This window comes from Necator americanus, chromosome I, assembly GCF_031761385.1.
Source record: "Necator americanus strain Aroian chromosome I, whole genome shotgun sequence".
NCBI lineage: Eukaryota > Metazoa > Nematoda > Chromadorea > Rhabditida > Ancylostomatidae > Necator > Necator americanus.
The window spans coordinates 20357189-20375446 of NC_087371.1; the positions used below are offsets into that span (position 1 = coordinate 20357189).

At 41.4% G+C, this 18258-nt stretch overlaps 2 protein-coding genes across 3 annotated transcripts; one reads left to right on the forward strand and one right to left on the reverse strand.

The window, feature by feature from the left end:
• Nucleotides 1-333: 333 nt before the first annotated feature.
• On the reverse strand, nucleotides 334-3046 carry RB195_006316 (uncharacterized protein; the record flags this gene model as incomplete). Its single annotated transcript, XM_064179341.1, has 4 exons — nucleotides 334-369; nucleotides 479-595; nucleotides 2896-2947; nucleotides 3012-3046. 4 exons carry the CDS (start codon nucleotides 3044-3046, stop codon nucleotides 334-336), a joined length of 240 nt encoding a protein of 79 aa, XP_064036302.1.
• A 4417-nt stretch (nucleotides 3047-7463) lies between these two features.
• On the forward strand, nucleotides 7464-17596 carry RB195_006317 (uncharacterized protein; the record flags this gene model as incomplete). 2 transcript variants are annotated; one of them, XM_013447958.2, is made up of 7 exons in its annotated part: nucleotides 7464-7555; nucleotides 10729-10837; nucleotides 10895-11008; nucleotides 13206-13424; nucleotides 13535-13731; nucleotides 17142-17328; nucleotides 17444-17596. In XM_013447958.2, 7 exons carry the CDS (start codon nucleotides 7464-7466, stop codon nucleotides 17594-17596), a joined length of 1071 nt encoding a protein of 356 aa, XP_013303412.2. The 2 variants fall into 2 exon arrangements, with proteins under 2 accessions (XP_013303412.2, XP_064036303.1); XM_064179342.1 differs by lacking the exons at nucleotides 7464-7555; nucleotides 10729-10837; nucleotides 10895-11008; nucleotides 13206-13424 and having other exon boundaries at nucleotides 13541-13731.
• Between the last annotated feature and the right edge of the window lie 662 nt (nucleotides 17597-18258).

Here is an 18258-nt window from a genome sequence, read left to right on the forward strand (position 1 = left end):
CCAGCTTGGTTGACTTACTTGAAAGGTATCACCCCACGAATCTGAGGTGGCACGGATTTCAGGTGGAGTATTCGTATACAGGATCGTAGATTATGGAGAGAAGGGTGGTTCTGTCCATTTCTTCCTAATTGCCGTAAAACACGACCCGGAAGATACGGCTTCGAGCGGTCCGGGGCGCTATTTCCCACAACGAGTTCGATTGGAGCGCGCCGTCCCTGTGCACGCGCCGCATCTTCCGCACCACCTCAGATTCGTGGTGTGATCACTTTAATTAAAATAATTATCCCAACTGACCAGATGTTATTTTTTGTCAAACGTCGTCGCAATATCTTCCTAAGCCTCTGTTTGGAACTTGTTTGGAGCTACTAGCTAAAGAAATCGTTCAAAATACGTTTTGGTTTAATAACAGTCGGCGGTTGATTGCAAAATATTTTCGGAAATCGCCGTATACACAACGAGAATAATAGGTGCTGTTAACCTGCTGATCTCTGGTGATTGTCCTCTGATTACTATGTGGTCGGAGCTTGCACTGACGTCCAAGGTAGAATTTGAATGGCTTGCTGATTGTCGGAATGCTTTGGAAGGAGCAACCGTGCTACAATCGTGAAAATCCTCATAAAGTCATGAAGTAGATGAGCGTGAACAGTAAATATGCGCACTGGAAGTTCGAATCTTACGAACGCCATGTCAGCAACACCCTTTTCAGTTCATGGTCAATTAAGGTAATTATGCCAATTAACATAACTGCGAATTTAACCAACTCTGTTCTCCGACTCACACCTCAAAAACACTTGCTTAAGTAGCGATTATGCGCACTTTTTTTTTAAGCTACCCATCAATTCCTCTTTCCCTGAGGTTCGAAAAAAAGGATGAAGGAAAATATCAATTTTGACGAGACAACGAGAACAGACTGGTATAGGCTGAGGATAGGGTAGTGCTGGTCTTAGTACTGGGAGTACTTTTCACTGACGATAAAAGCAAAGTGTCAGGAAATTGACGACAAAAGAGATCTTTCCACGAATACATGGGGTAGAGACGTGATTCACAAATACAGGTGCAATCGCGCTCAATTTCTCCTACGGGCCTAAGAGAAAAAGAGTCCGAACCATGCATATTATAACGGGTAATAGGATGAGGGCGATCCGCAACGGATCTACGATTGAGCTTCATATGAGTTATACTAGTTGGATTACACACGGACAACTAGAGTATTGTTTGTCTTCTGCCGCGTTACAAGTTCCATCGTAAAGGGCAAAGGTACAACGAAGGCCATGAACTCGTTTTAGACGCTGGACTTAAGAGAACAATTAATCTCTGAATCTTGATGATCCTAGTCGGGAACTACCCCCACCCTTATCTATTCGTTCGAGGATCCAAAAATCGAAATTTTCGCAAAGCGCTGCGTTAACTGTAATTATTAACAGATTGCCATATAATGTGATTTGAATGGCTCATGATCCGAGAGATCATAATCTTTCAAATATTGCAAACATGGAAAAAAATGCAAAAAATAACCAAGAGTAATATGAAAGGCCCACTTATATCGCCTGAATCCAAGAAAGAAGAAGAAGTGAACAGTGGGATTGGTTTCTTTCAGGTGAAAAAACAGCTTTACAAAGCAAAGCCTGTATCTTTGTGTTCTAGACATGAAAGAAAAAGATGGGTAGGAAAAGAAGATGGAAATGCGTGCCGAATTCTATTGTTATCGATTTGAATTTTTTTGTCTGCAGTGACTAACCTTCAATTCCCGTTTGTGTAAATACGTACATGACCTTTTTCTCTCGTAAGTCATAATTCACGAGAGGAATGTTTGTTAAAGGCATCACCCCACGAATCTGAAGTGGTGCAGATTTCAGGTGGAGTATTCGTATACAGGATGGGAGACTACGGAGAGGGGATGATTCCGTCCATTTCTTCCTAATTGCCTTAAAAAACGGCCCGGAAGATACGGCTTCATACGTTTTGGCGCACCGTTTTATACAAGAGGTTCGATTGGAGCGCGCCAGTCTTGTGCGGCGCTGCATCTTCCGGGCCGTTTCTCTACGGCAATTAGCAAGAAATGAACGGAATCACTTCCCACTCCGTGGTCTCCCATCCCGCATAAGAATACTCCACCTGAAATCTGCACCACCTCAGATTCGTGGGGTGATGAATTTAAAGTGTATGGAAACAACGAAACTTCTGTTTTGTTGTCATTCTTTTCTGAAATGCAAATTGCGGTTATAATCCATGAATTCTTGACTTCCTAACCAGGAAATTGAGGATTAAGCTTGAAATAATCGTCCTGTCAACAAAAAAATGCCTGAACAGCGACCGTGTACGGGGAGGTGATGATAGGGCGACGAGTGGTGACTGAGTGCGTGGAGGTAGAGTGCATTCTGAGGAACGATGAGTATCATCGCATCGAGAAAATCAGCACTCAGTGACGCCCTTATTTCTCGAAGTAAATAATTAAATCAATCGGGGCCCCAAGGCCTAAGCATTAGTCTTACAGCAACTATGACATGTAAACTTAAGTTACTAAGAAAAAAGTAAATTTTTAAAGTTTTAAAGTAAGTACTAAGTAAAAAGTAAGAGCGTCGGAGGATAAGGGCGCCACTGAGTGCCTCCCCCCTCCACCTATGTTTTTCCCATGACGGGTTTCCAAAGAAAAAACGGCTAAAATGCGAAAACTAAAGGCTAATGGAGATGTGGGTGAGTAAATCAATCTCCTTCGACTCTTGTTTCATTTGAAAACATTGCAGCAGGGGAGCGACTTTGTAATAATTGGTTTTTCTTCATATACGTATTACTATAAATGGGGACTTATGTGAACGAGAAAAAGTAGAAAACAAAACAAAACGGCAACAACACATATCGTCACAGACAAGCAGAAACAAAAGCATAAACAGGGACCTCGCGACACATTTTCTGGATCTTGAGAGAAAGACAAAAAGTGTTGCTGTTCCTAAAACAAACTAGCGGTCTTAATCTATATATTTTAAAAAACGAAATTTAAAAAAAAGACGTACAAAAACTGAAAGAAAAGGAAAGATTGCATTGACATCGGACACAAAAGAGGCAAATCGTGCAGGTATCGATTCGCAGATTGTGAGTCACACGACAACTGCGTTGCTGTTTGAAAAACAGGACGTGCACTTAGAAGCCGGCTCTGGCGAAGGCGACAACAAACCAAAAGGAGGACTTGTCCATCTCTCCAACCTCCTGAAACACGGAAATTAAACACATGAAAAATGTGCAAAAACCAGTTTTCTCTTCATCTTCAGTACTCCTCAATTGCCGTAAAAACGGCCCGGAAGATGCGGCGCCGCACAAGACTGGCGCGCTCCAGTCGAACTCCTTGTAGAAAAAACTGCGCCAGAACGACTGAAGCCGTATCTTCAGATTCGTGGAGTGATACCTTTAAAAGACCCTTTTGAAAACGAAAAAAACCCTTCCCCACTTCATTCTTTCTGCTACAGAAGCTCATACAGCCGTCAAAATTAAATAAAATAAACAGAATTAAAGAAGCGAAATAGACGATTAATCAATAAATGAAAGTAAAATAAAATAATTTCATAAATATAAGTGAACAGTGCCATAATAGATATTGATGTACAGTGCTGTAAGTAAAATGAAAATATATAATCCAATAAAGACGCCACAGATGGCTCACTGCAAGGATTACAAGTGTTTCAGTGATTTGTCCGCATGTGAGTTGAAAACATGAAGAAGTTCTCGGCGAGTACTCGACTACGCGCTTTTTCTCTTTCGAGGTTGATTACGGAGCAGTTCGAGTGTACGAAAGTAAAGTATTTTTCTGAAATTGCGACACTCGTAGCATTTACGTAAGATTTTAAATTCCTTTCACCAATTAACAGTGACAATGATTCAAAATGACTGGTGGGATCTTGTTAGGTTAAAATATACGTACATCTGTGACTTGTGCCAGAAAAAAATAGAAAGACAAGTAAGAATACATTTTGTAGGAAGAGGTTCGCTCTGTGAACCTCTCAGATTGTCTTTTTCGGAGACCCTCTTGTTTTTTTCAAAAATTGGCTGAGAAAAAGTTGGTTATTTTAGCGAATTTTTCGGCTTTTACTCAGCTAACTTTTGAGAGGACGAAGAAAGAAACTTGAAAAGGTAAGACTGAATTCTGATGGGAAAATCCAGTCCTATTTTTTGACACATTTTGACGCTCTGCCGAACATCCGAAGTTTCGCACTTTTCTTGTTGTTGGATTGCGATTTCCCCGTGGAAAAATCTGCCATCACATCTTGATCGAGCACTAAGAAAAACCACACTCTGATCTTTGTAGGTGTCCTGATTCTCTCAAAGGCTAGTTCAGAAAACTCAAAAATGAAAACAAAGATTTATCCAGGTTTCAAAAATTAGGAAAGTTAGGGCGTACATTTTGCTCAAATATAATTTCTCCTTACACCCAGAATTCCAAGACTGCGAAATTGTATTCCGTGAAATTAACTTTGAGCGTCCTTATTTAGCAACTCGTGAAGCCTGATTATTTGCACGAATCACTAATTCTATTCCTATCTCCTGCTGTAGATGTCTTTTCTCATTTATTTATAGCATCGAAATTGCTTTTTTGATTGATGTGATGATTTCTGATTCTAATACGGAACTTCATCAGTGGATTTGAAAATTTCTCACGGTAGTTTGAACGCTAAATGGGAAAGCCTCCCTTCTGTCACAAGTTCATTTCTGACAGTTTCAGTAAACGAGGCGCTACACTGCGTGCGTCATACACCAACTCTTTCGAAATCGCCCAGACCCTCACCGAATCACGTATTAAGTCATGAGGAATAAATTTGCACTGCATGATATGAGTTTATTTAACAGGTGCCGCCCCTCCTCCTCTCCTTTTCTCACTTCGTTTCATTTCCCCTCTTCCCAACCTCTTACGATCTCCTCTTGCTCCAACACCCCACTGACCATCCGACCTTCCCCCTCCTTCTGTTGGGAAAGCCTCAACCCACGCTTGACCCCGCCCACAATTTTGTGATCTACATCTGGTAACCAGGAGCTTAGCTATATATGATGAATGTAGTGGGTTCGAACAACTTCAAGTTCGGCGCAGTTGTGCAAGCGACTGCGCTTGAAGCAGCGCGGCGGAGCTAGCGGTTGGAATCAAGGTCGGATTGTCACCAGTTTTACTAAGACTGCAGCGTTGAGTGGTGCTGGCTATAGTCGGCTCCTCGGTCCGTTGCGCTACGCCCCACCGCAACTCTTCCAGCGCAGCGCCACTACACCGAGCCTCAAGTCGTCATTTTTCCGAATTCATCGTCGTGGTTACGTTTGCGATAAGCGCCGCTCGAAAGCAGCGTTCGCGAACATTGTCGATGCTGCATTCTAAGCACACCATTAGAAAATTGAGGCCGAGGTGTGACTCTCAGGAGTAATAGCGAAGAGCAAAAAAAGCAACTGCGAGAGAGAGGCCTTGAAAAGGTGCTCTGAGACTAATTCGACACTGAACTCCGTGTCAAAGTAATTGAAATCAACACCAAGTCGAGCTGGAGTCTCCCCATCCGCCGTTTGCCTTGCTATGATGTAGGGTCGGAAGTGTCGGCAGCACTGTCTAAGGTGACTCAGAAGGGAATGGAGAAGACGCTGCTAAGACGGCTGCTCTGTCACTGTTAACCAAGGATATCTCTTTAATTAAGAATTTAACGCAGAAATGTGTTTGCGTGGATGGGCTGTACGGGAATTACATGTCAAAAGCATCAACATTACCTTCTTACAAAGTCACAGATGACCTTAGATCTTCTGGTCACATTCTAAACAGATCGTCAGTACGTGTTGTTCAAGTTGACCTGAAGATGCTCTCCTAGACTGGAAAAAGCTGTTTGCTCGCGGAAGGAGTTTTTGGACAAAGAAAAGCGAGAAAGAAGTAAAAGATGATTTGATGACACTCAGCGGTGACAGGCAATTCAGAGCACACGTCATTTTCCTCTGAATATGGAACAACGACGAATGGATAGAGCCCTATGCAAGCTGCTGCTAGGTGAGCCCTTGTCAAATATCTAACAGGATGGTCCCACATGTGTTCAGGGACAACACATCTCGGCCAGGGTACTGGTAAACTTATTGGGTCATGATATCCTTATGTTCATCAGAACAAATACGTCGAAAACTGAAAAAAAGAACAACACCCTATTTTCCACAAATTCGGGCATCAGAGATCTTTCTTTACTCCAGGACACAACTGTTTGCACGAAGATTGAGTGAAGAGACGGAGAGTGGCACAACTTTGCATGGAATTTGCAAACAGCAGAACAAGAGGCTTCCTTTTTGACGAATAATCTGCTGTGTTGTGTACTAGGGTGTCTACTTCAGGCTCTATCGCCTCAGAGCGCACTAGGAAGCATGTAGCATTCAAGGCAGCGTGTCACGAAATTGCCGTAGTAGGAAACCTCGTGGAAACCCGTAACGTCCAGGGTGTAGATACCGGAACCGAGCGTGGCTCCACTCAACTTTCCTTAATCGTCGTAAAAAAAAGAGCGTGGGAACGGTGTTTGTTCCTGCGAGGTTCTTCCCAGCAGCCTACCCATTTGTTTTATCTGACTAGGCTAGTGAGAAAACGTCATTGATTTTCAACCACACGCCCGTGGATGTGGCGCGTGCACAGGAGCGGTGCGTTTGAGCTCACCTCGTAGGAAAAAACGACGTCTTCTACGACCGTTCTTTACGACGATTGGGAGAACCTGAGCGGATCCGCGCTGGGTCCTATAATCTACAAACCGAACTGTACGGGTTTCCTGGTGCTTCCGTGCTACGTCAATCTCCTGATCCACTGCCTTCGAACAAAAACATACGAATAGACCTTTCACTCTGAATTATAGTAATAGCACGTCAACCGCCATTCTAAAGATAATTTCAGTTAGGAATAGCTCAGAAGTTTCCATACTTCATGAAGCCGCTGTTCCAACAAGAAATAGAAGATTGCAAGACCTCAAAACTGCCGAGCTAACAGTATAAAAATTCAATCGGAATTTGTTCCGTAGTCTGTAGTCTTCTCTTTGAAACTCCCCCATTTAGAGTCATTTCCTTTGTTGGAGGTATTATTTTAAAATATAATGTTTCGCTCTCGTACCCAATGTCTTTCTGTTCTGTTTTTTCTCAGCATGTTAGTCAACAATAAATGTTGGCGTTTAGGCAATATTTATATTCTTTTCTGATGATCGTGACATATGGTGAGAGAACATGTGTAAGTTGCTATCTTTCAGGTATTTAGTAGTAGAAGTTGTGTTTTTCTCGTCTGTCTGAGCAATAAAGGATAAAGGATAAAGTTTCTGGCGTTGATCAATCTGCTTGGGATGCGCCCCCACGTTCACTTCAATTCAGAATCGTTTGAGGTTTACGAACGTGTATCTGGCCTATACAGTGACTTGCGGTGGCTAGCCGATGTGTCAAGTCAGTGCTTTTATCCTCCCAGACAAGTCTGGTACCAATTTATCGACCCCGGAGGGATGAAAGGCTTGGTGAGTACTAGGGCGGATTCGAACCTCCGATCGATCGTGCAAGAAGCGGAGCCTAACCGCTACACTACACCCGCCCATGTGTGAGCAATAGTTGTTAGAATGGAACATATTTGTATTTCGCTTCTTGTCTACATACATACTAAATCACGTGCGCCAGAATCGTACACGTGACTTATATCTTCTCGTTGTATGTTTCTGTCATTTACCACTACTTATTTAATTTTTTTGCTGCATTCGTTTCGTTTTTTTCACGTTATTGAGAGTAATAAGCGAATATGTAAATAAATAAGTAAACTCATGTTAATTGCTATAAACATCTTGATGGGACCTGTAAGCAAGCACTCTCGCTAGTTGTGCACACGGATTGAGTTCGGCTGTTACGTATAGTATGAGAAGTTGAATTTTGAAAGCAATACTCATAAAAAAATTAGTACAAATGAGGACGTTTAGAGAGCCAACCAGAACTTCTGAATAACTAGAGGAACACTAATTAGTCCTATGGGTAGGCAGTGTTCCTCAGAAGTTCTGGTTTTTAACTTTCAAATTTGTACTAATTTTTCAACAGTATTGCTTTCAACATTCAATTTCTCACAGTATGCGTAACAGCCGAACTTAATCCGTGTGAACAACTAGCGAGAGTGCTTGCTCACAAGTCCCATCAAGATGTTTACAGCAATAAACATTAAATCAAAAAGTTCTTCTGAGATAAGCAGGATTATGAACAGGTGGATACCTTTCGGTTTGAAGCTGTGTTTGCACATCTGGTTTTCTTCTCTCTTCATTTAAAAGTCCGAATAAAACGGTTTTGTGGGAAAATATTTTTCGCACGAAATCTATTTCCTGGCGAATTTGTTCCAGAGTATTAGTATGGACCTCTACTGCAACTACACAGTTTAATATGCCGTTAAGGTCAGAGCTCCATTCGCATTGTTTACGTCAAACAGAAGAATCGCAGAAAACGAACATAATTTGAGCTATTCAATTCCGGTCGATGAGCACTGTGTAAGACAATAACACAAACATATTTCGCTTTTGATCTCGATTCTTACCCTCTCTTCTGTTTTACTTTCACTTACTTTATTTTTACTTGCGGGAACTATTTTATATATTCGGGAAATTAAAATTCCTGACAACTTTGAACGTCACACTCCTTTAAGTGAACATTGATAGGCAGACGGCAGTCATCAAAAATTATGTTGGAACCAACAAATCTACCACGACAAAAAAACAAAGATTATAGGTCAACCTGTGGAAAAAAATAGTGTAGGATTATCCTGCTTTCTTTTGGAATAAAAAACATGCATTGTTTTCCCATAAAATTCCTCCTTTGCTTATGTCACTCAAAGCGTTTCAGTACATTTACGACTTCACCACTTTATTTTTGCATTGCGAAGGTTACGGTAAACCATCCAGCTGGGGAGTTCTGTTCTAGGAAGCATCGTGAAAATGGAGAGCTGTCAGCGCGTGATTCTTTTAACAGCTGGTTTTTCTCCCAATATAAATGACTGCAAAAAAATTGCAGGCTTATTGATCTCTACGAACAACGCTACTAGAGAAACCACGAGACTTTACTGAAATGGAGTACGTAAGGATAGGAGGTTAATAAAACCATAATATTTCACTTTTGCTCCAAAAAGAACTCCTTAACGATCTTTTATCAGCTCTTTGGATGCGAGTGAGAGTTGGAATGTGCGAAAAGTAGCTGAAAACTTCTCACAGCTGCATCGATAGACAGCTGTCAGATTTTAGGGAAAAAGTTCTCCAAACAGTAAGTGTACTAGATGAGGACTACTCCTTTGTCCCTTTATACGAATCACTTCTTCTGTTTCCTTAAAACAACACATTTGATATTTTCTCTTAGCAAAAAGTCCAAGAATTATGATAAATAGCTTCAAGTAAACGATGAATGTCGGCAATAATTCCCGAAGAAAGGACGAAAAGTTCGAAAAAATGGCTGCTAAAGTAGTGCTGAATCGTCTTAGTGTTTCCCTCGTGAATTCTCACAATTAGTCCTCAACATTATCCCCTTTCCTTTGCTTTCTCTCGCCGTACCATTGAAGCAACGCATTTTTCTGGATGACGGAACAGTACCAGTGATACTGTAGTCTGTGAACGTGATGCATGCGCGGAAAAACCTTCGTAACGTGATGCAGTAATCGAATTGATTTGTAATTCAAACAGACAACAGCATTGCCGCTTCTCTTTCAGACCACAATTTTCACCTCTGGCTGAAGTGAATTTCAGTATTTACTGAAGCATCTTAAATTAGGAACTTTTACTCACTCACAGATGCACATTTCACCACTTAAGAAGAGAAAAATCCGTAGAGTTGCTATCTAAAGTTCGCACTTGCAGAACTTTTACGAATTTGTGGCACATACTTTTTCTTATAATGAATTCTGTGAACTATCGCTGTGATTTGCTTCAATTCTCAACATCTTCTATCTTCTTTACCCTACTGACTGGGTAGCGGTGATGATTTCCAATAGAGTCAGATCCTTAAAAACTACTGCACATTGTGATTTGTCGCGTCTTCTTCTTTTTAAAACCGCTCCTCTACTCTTTATATGCACCTTTGTTTACGTTCGATAAGGCGCGTACGTATTACCAAGAAAATAATTGTAAGCAGTTGATTAGTCCGTATTTTGTGTGAGTATGAATGTAGAAATCAGTGTGCGTATGGACGCAGCTCGCTGAAAATTATTTCTTTGAATGTCCATGCTTCGTTACTACACGGCTTGGAAAGGAATAAAAACTATTTTGTATTCTCTCTTTTTCACTCTTCTAGCGATCATTAAGATCATTGATCTTGAGATATTTGTTCAAAGCCAGCATATCACGAAATTGACAATGTTGGGATCCTTCACAGAATAGAAAGGTATGGGGTGTAATTTTTTTTTCTTCGATTATTCCGCGCTCGATTATTCCCGTGATCATAGCCAATTCTCTTTGGTAACCCAGAATGAAACCCAATATGGGACGGGATCAAACAAAGGGAAACACCCCCGTGTGATCCGATCTCCCCGACGATGCCGCTTATTACGCAATAGTACGTGGGCGACGGAGAACCCACACAATAGATGGCGCATTGAGGATTACTTTTACCGTAATATCCGTAGTAATTTGCATCGTTGCAGATACGGATCACCCAAGCCCGTTTCACACGCTCTTTCCTCAGTTACGAGGGAGAATTAAGCGTCATCAGGCTCGTATACCTATTCCTATCTATTCGCGGATAATATTCCCTACATAGGCGATTTCGTATTACTCTGCCGTTAAACGTTAAAGGAACACTTTATCGAAGCCACTTTCTCCGTCATTACCACGACTACCATATCTGTCCATACAAAATCATTGCTTTTGTGAGTTACTCTTCTTTGGCGCCCTCGCAACACTTGACTAATCCTCCACTTATTTAGAAAATGAACTGCATCCCATCAGCAGCAGAAATCGTTAGACGGCCACCATGGATTGCTGCGCATTGTTTACAGACGCTGTTATCATTGGCTACTCTGCTACTGTCTTTTAAATTCGTCATCGTATTCAGACACTCCTCGCTTCTTAATGATTCAACTGTAATGCTAGTGTCACTTTTAACCGTATTTGCGAATCTGCATGCTTTTTTCTTAATAGGAGTTCAGGTTTGTGATTCTAATGTACTGAAGATTCCAGCTATTATGCCATAACTTAACATCTGACTGAATTTTGCAACTCGCAGTCCTGCAAAACATATGTCGCCACTTCCACGGAGTCGAGCACTTCTTGGCCTCTTTGCACCCGACTGAACCGATGCAGAGGGCGATGCGCTGGCACTGAATGGAAAAAATTCTGCAACGGCTAAAAATATGAAGAACTCCTAGTCATGTACAATAATATGAAGGAAAATGAACACCACAAAACAACAGATAACTACCACAAAAGCGAGAAAAACAATCGTGAAAGACCTCTGCGGCTTCATCTCTCTGTCTATTACCGTCTCATCAATCGGAGAGTGCAGAGAAGTAGGGTGCCAAATTCTGTCTTCGCCAAGCAAGCGAAGATGGACTCAATATGCTTGCCAGCGAGTGTGCATACTTGGCCATCATAATCTTGATATGATTCCTATTACACAAAGCTTTGTGTATGCTACTTCTTCTGACAGGAGGGAATTTTCACCTTGTTTTGAAGAATGCTGGGAGTCAAGAAGCCTCAACTATCTCTAATTACTGCTAGGAATTAGTACTAGCTCAAAGGCATCACTCCACGAATCTGAGGTGGTACGGATTTCAGGTGGGGTATTCGTATACGGGATGAGAGACTATGGAGAGAGGGGTGATTCCGTCCATTTCTTCCTAATTGCCTTAAAAAATGGCCCGGAAGATACGGCTTCAGACGTTCTGACGCACTATTTTCTACAGGGAGTTCGACTGGGGAGCGCCAGCCTTGTGCGGCGCCGCATCTTCCGGGCCGTTTTTTACGACAATCAGGAAGAAATGGACGGAATCTCCCCCTTCTCCATAGTCTCCCATCCCGTATACGAATACTCCACCTGAAATCTGCACGACCTCAGATTCGTGGGTGATGCCTTCAAACTATGTCCCCAGTATTTACGTGTTCCTGTTATGCCAACGAGGTTTTGTGAAGCTTTATTGTTGGCCTGACGTTTCGACAACTTCGTCCTTGTGAAAGGCCTGAAAAGGGTTCGAAACATTTGGTGCTATGCCATATCCTATCAAACTCTTCTCCTCTCGTTCCCAAACCTCGATATCGTTTTAAATGCGCTACACAAGAACTCTAAAAGGAAAACAAACTGACTAGTATCACCGACTAACCACCGCATTCTTACATATTGTCATACAAAGAACGAATTTGATGTACGCACTGTGCAGTATCCTTAAGTACTGGTGTGTGATGGATAGTGCTCAGAAACTGCATGTAGGGCAATCCTATCCCATGTGGGCTCTTTTGCGAGCATAGTTGCAAGGTGATGTTGTATTAGTGAACATCCCGAACGACAGCATTGGAGAAACTGGAAGGATGCTAAGCCTGCGTTTCAAGGAGCGTTCAGCTGGTAAAAGGCGTGGAAACACAATGACACAAATAGGGCGCCACAGAAATGAGAAACATGACGGGAATGAGTTTGGAGTAAAATGTACGATATTAGCTCACGGGAAAGAAATATCTGCAAGAAGGCATTGCAAGCATTCTAGATTTCCGTCAGGGATCCATCCATGAATAAGAAATGAGTGCCTACCAATTACTAATGACTTTATGCTGTTCATAACACTCTGTGAGCTGTAAGACTGTAAGAGCATGCAGTTAACGCTATCTAGACACCGATCATTAAGGATACTGCATAGTATCTAGATCTCATTCGCTTTGTGTGACAATCTGTAAGAATGCATTGGTTAACCAGCCCCGCTAGTCGGTAATAGTGGTCAATTTGTTTTTGTTTTGGAGTACGTGCGTAGTAAACTCAGAACTATATCGGGATTGGCGAGGAGAGAGGAGGAGTTTGATGGGAGATCCACAGCAGCAAAGACCTCAAACCTTTTTAAGGCCTTTGACAAAGGCGAAGTTGTTGAAACGTCAGGCCAATAATAGAGTTTCAACAAAACCTCGTTGGCATAACTAGAAAACATAAATAAAGTTCCCAAGGCAGATGTTTCAACAAGATAGGAACTGGTTTCAACAAGATATTCATATCCCTAATCTATTTAAGCAGTGCAATTATGGTAACAATATATTCAGGTTTACGATCTCGTTAACAGTATATTATACACGGACTCCTGCAAGCTGAGTTTGAAGACATCAGACTGTGCTATTCCTAACTTCATTATCATGCTTTGCATTGTTGGAATGGTTATATGCCAAAATGCTTTGTGGATTGATCGATTCGCTGCAACTATATTCGCAAAATTCCATCGGCAACATTGCAAACAGTTTGGATTCGTTCTCTGTTTTGCAGTGGTAAGCAACGTTTCTTGATTTTTTATTTCAATTTTTTTACTAATATTCCGATTCTACGGAGGAATCGAATCGTGTTTCAATCTTCAAAACCTTATTTAATTTTGTCGCAGACATCAATGGCGTTTCTTGTGCCGTTTCTAATATTACGCCATGATCCATACAACGATTTGGTATTAACATGCATGATGACGCCAGCTGGAAGTGCTACTGAGATCAATCACCTTTTCTACTCATTTATTGTGCTAAACCTTTTATCTGTTGCTGCCAACATCTTTCTCCATTTAATCAACCGACGAAAGGAAAAAAGGTGAGAAGAATATGCTGCTGTGTCGGAACGATTTCCAACGGTTTAACAAGACACTAAATAAAACAGCTCTGCTGTCGTGTTTCGGGTTTCGTGGCCTTCCTTTTTCCGCATCTGCAGTCGGCTCAGAATGATACGATTTGTGGTGCAATCGTCTAATTGTGCTCGCGCTAGAATCCTTTTCTCCAATCGGCTGCGGAGGCACCCACCGCATCATCTTGAGCGCACCACTTACACAATGACACCACAAGTCACCTCCGTTGGACTCACCAGTGTCATGAGCACTCGTGGAGCATTTTGTTCCTACTCGTATTTTAACTTCATTGCAAAAACAAATTGTTTCGATCCGTGGAAGAACCCTCAAGGGCATCACATCATGGAATCGACGCTGTTAGGATCACACCACGAAAAGATGATCGCTAGGGTTGCACATCACGAGTATGAACGCGACCACACTGAATCCCACCTGATTCTGCCTGGAAAACAGCTTTCCAATTGAATTTTTATAACGAGTGGGGGCAGGAGCCGTAAAGGGAGGGACGGCAAAGGAAGAGAGAAAGAAAGGGACTGTGCGGTGAACAGCAGTGGATGGAGGATGTCACGATAACCAGCACAAAATATTAAGTAACGTTAAGTGATTACATACACTACAACTACACTACATTACATCAAATAGTATCAAATAATTACATACAGTAATAAATATTGCATTAAGTTTCAGACGCAGGCCAGTAACATGGAAGTACCAACATTTTATTTAGTAGATGTACAACGTGTTGACAATATGACAGGACCACGCAGGTTCTACACCCTGCTGAGTGAAATTTTTACAAGAGAGTTAGAGACTGGAAACCACTTCTAAAAATGAAGAATTTGATTTTATTTGATTTTACGTAGTTTATAGCAGTTTAAAAGTGGATTTAAAGGGACCAATGACCAGAAAAGCTCAGGTTCTGTGCACATTGTTAGCTTTGGGAGAACACGAATAAGTTCGTCATAAGGAGACCAAAAGAAAAATTTTACGCAGCTTTTCAGAGAAGATTTGACCTAAAAATAGTCATATCGCTGTTTTTTCCTTCTTCCTTGTCCCATCAAAAATTTGGAAAAACGGCGAAGTCCTGGAAATTGATTGATATTGCATCTGATAGAAAAGATCCTCGGCTATAAAAAAGAAGATGATTTGTTTCGTGATAACTTACTCTGAGTTAGTGAATTTTATTCAAAGTCACACACTTTTCGTCAAGCGAGCAAAAACTGAGATTTTAGCATGTTTTCTCATTCCAGAAAAGTGGAACGGCGTTTCGAAAATTTGCCTGTATATTCGGATAGAAGGACTAAGGAAACCCTTGTGTGCAAAATTTATCCGTTCCGGACCGCCTGCTTCTCTTAAAATTTGAATGGGACGGATTTAAAAAAAATCGGAAATTTTAAAACTTTGCCCGGTGAAAATTCCAAAAAGACTAGGAGCTGAGAAAAAACAGCGACATGACTGTTTTTGGGACTAACATTGTTCTATAAAAAACTACCCAAATTTCTTCTTTTTGTCCTCTTATGACGAAGCCATTCGCGATTTCCCAAACCTAACAATGGGCACAAAATTTGAGCTTTTTTGGTCATAAATTCCGATAAATCCACTTTTAAACTGCTGAACACCACGTGTAATTAAATTCTTGATCTTTTAGGAGAAGTTTGAAGTTCCTAACACTTTTGAAAAAATTTCACTCAGCAGGGTGTTAAACCTGCGTCGTACCATTAAAGGCATCACCCCACGAATCTGAGGTGGTGCAGATTTCAGGTGGAGTATCCGTATACAGGATGGGAGACTACGGGGAGGGGGGTGATTCCGTCCATTTTTGTAAAAAACGGCCCGGAAGATACGGCTTCATTCGTTTTGGCGCACCATTTTGTACAAGAGGTTCGATTGGAGGCGCCAGACTTGTGCGGAGCCGCATCTTCCGGGCCGTTTTTTACGGCAATTAGCAAGAAATGGACGGAATCACCTCCCTCTCCGTAGTCTCCCATCCCGTATACGAATACTCCACCTGAAATCTGCACCACCTCAGATTCGTGGTATGCTGCCTTTAAACGATTTTTTCGGGTTTTTTCGTCCTTCTCTAATTCGACGTACTAATTTTAATTCGACCTGATTCGACCGACTCTTCTTTTTTTTTGTCGTATTATGTGCTTTAGTCAGTGTGTAAAGATATTTTACAGGTTTTAGAAAAAAAATGAATAGAAGAAAGTGGAGATATTTTAATACCAATGTTTCAATTTCATTTCAGCAAAGTTGCTTCTTCTACTACTTAGTATTTCTTCGCTTCTGTCAGCTACCAATTTCCTTATTTCGAATTCATTTGCTATTTGTTGCTCGGCTAATTTTCTATTTTTCTTCTTCAAAGATTTTTCTTCTCTTCTTCTTTAAAAGGCATGAAATTTCCAATATATTAAAGGCATAACCCCAAGAATCTGCTCCGGGTTTCAGTCGAGTAGCACCTATACGGGGTCGTACATGTTGGGGAAGAGGGTGATTCCGTCCATCTCTCCTTGTATCAGTGTAAACGGACGACCGCGTAACGCTGTTTCTCACGACGTCCTCTATTGCGCCGCGCCATCCTGGCGCCCTCCCCGCCTGCGATTCGTCCGATGGGTTTTCGACGAGTCGCGGGGGGGGGGGGGAAATAATTGCGCATTGCATCAGAAGCCGACGTAAGAAACAGCGTTCCGGCGTCCGTCTACACTGATACAGGGAGAGATGAACCGAATCACCTTCTTCCCCACAATCTACCATCTGTCTAGGCATTACCCGGCTGAAACCTGTTCCACCCCAAATTCCTGGGGCGGTAACCGAAAACTGTAGAAAAGAACATCGGAGGAGGAGAAGATGATGAAGGGGTGGGGCAGTCGTATTTGAGAGTGTCGTCACCGTGCTTGATCCTGACAAGGCCATTTCCCATGCCTTTTTTCAGGACATATAGGGAAAATAAAGCCTGATCGCTCTCATAGTTGTAATCTACACCGCTAGCGTCATCTTTCAGTGAAGAGACTCCAGCATTGTCGATTTTTGGAACGTTATTTCAAATCTTGTTTGTGGTCCACTCTTAGGAACACTACTTCTGGAATCATTTTACCATGTAAAAATCCAACATTTCAAATAACTTTAACTGCTTTTACTAGCATACTATCATGTCGTAGCATACGAGGGGAATAACCATAATACCTGTGTTTCTAGTAGTACGTAGACATGAAGGTGTCATCGCATTCATGAACGATCATAACGATTTTCCTTCTCTTCTTCTTTTTCTTTTGTTATGCTTTTAGGAACGACTTCGAAACGTCAAAAAGATGAAACGCTTGTCTCTTTTCCGATAGTTCATTATTTTATATCCATCTTTCATTATTATTTGATTCTTTAGATTAAGATTTAATGTGACGAAACGATTTCAAGCGTTCGAAAATGCGCTCGTTACGAAATGGGTCGGAATGGTTGTTTGGGTGCAGTTCGTATTCATGACCGCCTACTCATTGGCTATGTTTCTAATTAGATCGCATGGAGAAAATCTGCCTGAACCTACGAAACTAGTGCTAAGAATCTGGTTTTATGTGAGTTTATAGCAGATTTCCGCTTTGAACTCCTTGTTATAAGGGGGAAACTTCGTTAGGATTATTTCATCTTCTTTTTTGTTTACATAGAGTTACTCAGGATGATTATTTCCAGCTGGTCCCATTCTCCACAGTTTCATTACCGTTAATTTCGCTGTTTGCTCTCCGACTGTGCACAACGACGCGAATAGCATCAATTACACGGATGACAAGTCAAAAAGCAGACCACAGCACGTACATGAATCACTTGATGGAAATGTGGAGTTGAACGAATGCGAATAGACAGCAGAAAGCTGAAGAAGAAAAGAAAAGTGCCCGAAAACAGATGAAAAAGGAAATATGTTCTCAGAAGTCTTGAAGAATTATTTAATTCATCGTATTTGGTTGCTAATTTAAAGTAGAACCTAATAAAAACATTCACACTGAAGAATTTGAATGGAATTTGACGTATTCTGGATGGTATAGGTTGTCGGGAATAACACTATGTATGTTTAATGGAATCAGTAATGAATAAGGACCACCAGAACAAATACTGCATAGTTTTAAAATTTATTTTAAGGGAATAACAAAATAAAGGTATAAGAACAGATGATGAATAAATGGAATAAATGTCTCTCAACACATTCGTACGTGGCTAAATACACACAGACCGAAATGAATAGAGCGTTAGTAGGAAGAAAACAGATATCTACAGAGAAAGGAAAAAACATCGTTCTCTGTAAGCCACATTCATCGCTTTCCATTTCGTTTCGTTCATAGACTGCTGCTTAAAGACAGCATTCCACGATTCTGACCTGGTGCGGAATCACAGCCAAAGTGTAGAGTTCGCTTAGTAGACTGTGGAACTCGGCCTGGTACCGACTTCTTTCTCTTGTCGTCGTAAAAAAAACGACGTGGAAGATGCTTTTTCAACGACGATTTCAGTTGCAA